Source organism: Pteropus alecto, unplaced genomic scaffold, assembly GCF_000325575.1.
Source record: "Pteropus alecto unplaced genomic scaffold, ASM32557v1 scaffold3, whole genome shotgun sequence".
NCBI classification, from domain to species: domain Eukaryota; kingdom Metazoa; phylum Chordata; class Mammalia; order Chiroptera; family Pteropodidae; genus Pteropus; species Pteropus alecto.
In genome coordinates, this window is record NW_006442484.1 from 45,748,436 (window position 1) to 45,752,258 (window position 3,823).

The 3,823-nt window shown below is 44.2% G+C and overlaps 1 protein-coding gene across 1 annotated transcript in view; it reads left to right on the forward strand.

Moving 5' to 3' along the window:
- Positions 1-2,758, forward strand: part of HOXD13 (homeobox D13) — a 3,692-nt gene extending 934 nt beyond the window's left edge. The window contains exons 2-3 of the mRNA XM_015596451.2: positions 7-576; positions 1,295-2,758. Coding sequence (XP_015451937.1) covers positions 7-576; positions 1,295-1,545 — 821 coding nt within the window. The 3' untranslated portion in view covers positions 1,546-2,758. The remainder of the gene's footprint in view (positions 1-6; positions 577-1,294) is intronic.
- Positions 2,759-3,823: the final 1,065 nt, after the last annotated feature.

Here is a 3,823-nt window from a genome sequence, read left to right on the forward strand (position 1 = left end):
CGGCAGCGGCGGCCTCTGGCTTCGCATACCCGGGGACCTCTGAGCGCGCCGGCTCCGCCTCGTCGTCGTCATCTTCGGCTGTGGTCGCAGCGCGCCCGGAGGCTCCCTCCGCCAAAGAGTGCCCTGCGCCCGGCGCGGCTGCTGCAGCGCCCCCGGGCGCCCCAGCTCTAGGCTACGGCTACCACTTCGGCAACGGCTACTATAGCTGTCGCATGTCTCACGGCGTGGGCTTACAGCAAAATGCTCTCAAGTCCTCGCCGCACGCCTCGCTGGGAGGCTTCCCGGTGGAGAAGTACATGGACGTGTCCGGCCTGGCAAGCAGCAGCGTACCGGCCAACGAGGTGCCCGCACGAGCCAAGGAGGTGTCCTTCTACCAGGGCTACACTAGCCCCTACCAACATGTGCCTGGCTACATAGACATGGTGTCTACCTTCGGCTCCGGAGAGCCTCGGCACGAGGCATACATCTCTATGGAGGGCTACCAGTCCTGGACGCTGGCCAACGGGTGGAACAGCCAGGTGTACTGCGCCAAGGACCAGCCACAGGGATCCCACTTTTGGAAATCATCCTTTCCAGGTAGGGACATTTGGGTGGGGAGAGAATGGAAGAAAAGAAAGGACTTGGGAATGTACACCCCTACCGGGGAGTGGGCGCCTGTCCTCCATAGTTAACTCAATGTAACAATGCCTCCAGTTAGTGTGAATCTGTAAATTCCTCCTTTGATTTAAACTGCCTCTTTCACAACCCTTTTCTTCCTGTGTATGGGCACAGGCCTGTTTTTCTCCTAAAGTTGAGGGTCTTTGCGTGCCCTTTGCTCAGGCCTTGGCCCCTCCCCCCAAAAGAGGTGTCACCGAGCTGGGCTCAACTTTTCAAGGACATGAATACCCCAGAGTGACCACTAAGGATCACAAGCTCCAAACACAGGAACCCAAGAAATCAAAGCTTGAACAAACAGCCTGGATTTTTTTTTTAAGTCTGTGTATATTTGTATGTGCGCAACTGGTATTTACAGAAACTGGCCTTATGAGTGTCCCCAGTACCAAGACCATAAAATCGTAGGCTTGTTAAGATGCCAGTTTAAGAAACCATGATGATCCATCAAATAGGCCTTCACTTTGAAGTGTAAATAATCTTTCTTTAATAACATGTAAATAATATGTGTAAGTAATAATAAAATGTAAACAGCCTGGCTTTCTTTAGTCCCTGTAGCTTCTCCAAAATGTACACACACAGTCACCAGCTAGGTGCTTCAGATATTCTTGTCTAATTTTTCCCATGCTGTTTTTCATACCAGGGGATGTGGCTCTAAATCAGCCAGACATGTGTGTCTACCGTCGAGGGAGGAAGAAGAGGGTGCCCTACACCAAACTGCAGCTCAAAGAACTGGAGAATGAGTATGCCATTAACAAGTTCATTAACAAGGACAAGAGGCGGCGGATCTCGGCTGCCACGAACCTATCCGAACGACAAGTGACCATTTGGTTTCAGAATCGAAGAGTCAAAGACAAGAAAATTGTCTCCAAGCTCAAAGATACTGTCTCTTGATGTGGGCCAGATTGGCCACAGAGAGTTTAAATGCTTTTCATTGTCTCCAAAAGACCTTTGGAAAGACTTGAATATGTATTTAATTCCCCCCACATCCCTGCCACTGATGGCCAATTTTGTGAATTGTTTTTCTTTTTCCCCCTTATCTGGCTCTAAAACTTTTTGCTCCCCATCCTGACTTTGTAGTTCTGTTTCTACTTGTTTATTATTGATTTTGTTCTTTTCTAGGATTTATTTTTTGATGTTTTTAATGTTCTGTTTCTCCCTCCAGGCCAGTATAAAGGACTTGAAGTATTTTTGAATAATTCCCCCAAATGAATTTCAGAAGTGCCATTCTGATTTTAGGGTTTTATTTTTTAAAATCACTTTATATGCCTGTTTCTAGCACTGATTATCTTCATAATCCATTAGGGCAGAACGATTTGCAGTCATTCACATCCTGTGATTGGGTAATTGAATCATTAGCTCTCAGCAGTCGCCCTGAGGCAAGTGGAAACAGCTCTGGGCAGGCAGTGCTCTAGGGTCACTGGGAACATCTAAAAACGGGAGGCTGGAGGTACTGTGATGGCTTTAAAGCAACTTTATTAAATAGGGTTTTGTATCAATATTGGAATGAAGACAATCGTTCTGACTTTGGGTCTTTCACTTGCTGTTGTAGTTGTTGTATATGTTTAATACACCTTGTAGATTTGTGATTTTATAATTTTTAATTTGAAAATAATGTATCCCCATGGATTCCTTCAATTCCCCAGCTCTAGATGCAAATATTTAAATGGCTGCAATTGTCAGAGGTATACATGGATGATATAAATGTACCCCCTCTCCTTGGCCTTGGTCTGTGGGACTAGAATTGAGGCCATTTCCTCAATCCCTTGAAAGGGCTGAATCAATGTGGCCATAGGTGGGAACTTTTATCCAGAACCCAATGAAGAACTTGACCGTCTGAACAAATGTACTAGGTCTCTCTTAAAGCTTTAAAACATCTAACGAATGCGAAAATTGGAGAGCTCTAAGGTCCAATACGGAAAAAAAAATGTTTTTTGAAAGTGACAATAACTACTTTTAAAGTGCTGCATATTTATACAACTGAGAGATTATTTTTGTAGATAAAATGTCTGTGAGCTGGGATACATGGGCAGTGCTTCAGGCATTTAAAAATCACTTTTTACTCCTAGGGAGATGCAAATAAACAGAACTCTCTTATTTCCTCTGAGTCTTTATACATTTGTTCTATTTCCCAAGCTTGTATTGCCTCTAGAAACTGTTCTTATTTATTATAAAGTCTTGTTATCCCAAACACTACGATGTGCCTTTAGATGAAGAAAACGTAACATCAATTCTGGTCGCTGAAACCTCCAGGCTTTGCACTTCTGCCACCACCACCACCACCACCCCTTTTCCGTGGCTTTAACATAAGTAGTGATGTCTTTAAATGAGGATATAATTTGTGGTGTCTAAAATGATATTTTTTACCAGACCACGTCAAAAACATCTCCAATAAAATTTTACTTCTCTTTTAATATTATCCATTTATTCAAATAGTTTTATTTTCTAAATCAATATGTATGAACCCAGGTATAGAAAAATGTGCTCACTTGGAGGTTTTCTTCCTAGAAAGGCCGTTATAAATATCTACTCTAGGAAGGTCTTGAAATTAGACATATCCATATTTGGCAACTGAAAAAGAAACATTTCAGTTGATGCCTTATCGCCTTCTCCTGGCAGCCTGCACACAGCAATTGAAGAATGAAACCATAATTATACACCCTAAACCTATAGCGCAATTTTTAGGTACTACGAACTTTCTTTTTGAGGTCTTTTTGCCACTCTGGGAAACAGCAGCTGAGGGACGGGTTGCCTCGTCGTTAGCACCCAGACACAATCGATGTAGTGGTTGCTAACTTTTTGGTATGTAAGTTAAATACAGATGTTTAAAACCTCACACAATATGTAGTCTTGTGGCGAAAAGGCTCCTTTATGGATATGCCAGAGAAAGCGCAGAGATCCCAGGTTCGGAGCTACTTTCATTTTCTCTGGCCCGGCTTGATTTCTTTCATATCTTTCAACTGACTGTGGGGCAACCAACTTCGTTTTAAGAGAGAGAGAGACAGAGCGCGCGCTCAGGAGGAGGAAAAGGAGAAAATAGTAGTAGGAGGAGGTGGAGGTGGAGGAAGAGGAGGAGGAAGAGAAGGAGGAGGAAGAGGAGGAGGAGAAGGAGAAGAAGAAGGAGGAGGAGGAGGAGGAGGAGGAGACAGAGGAGACGGAGGAGAAGAAGAAG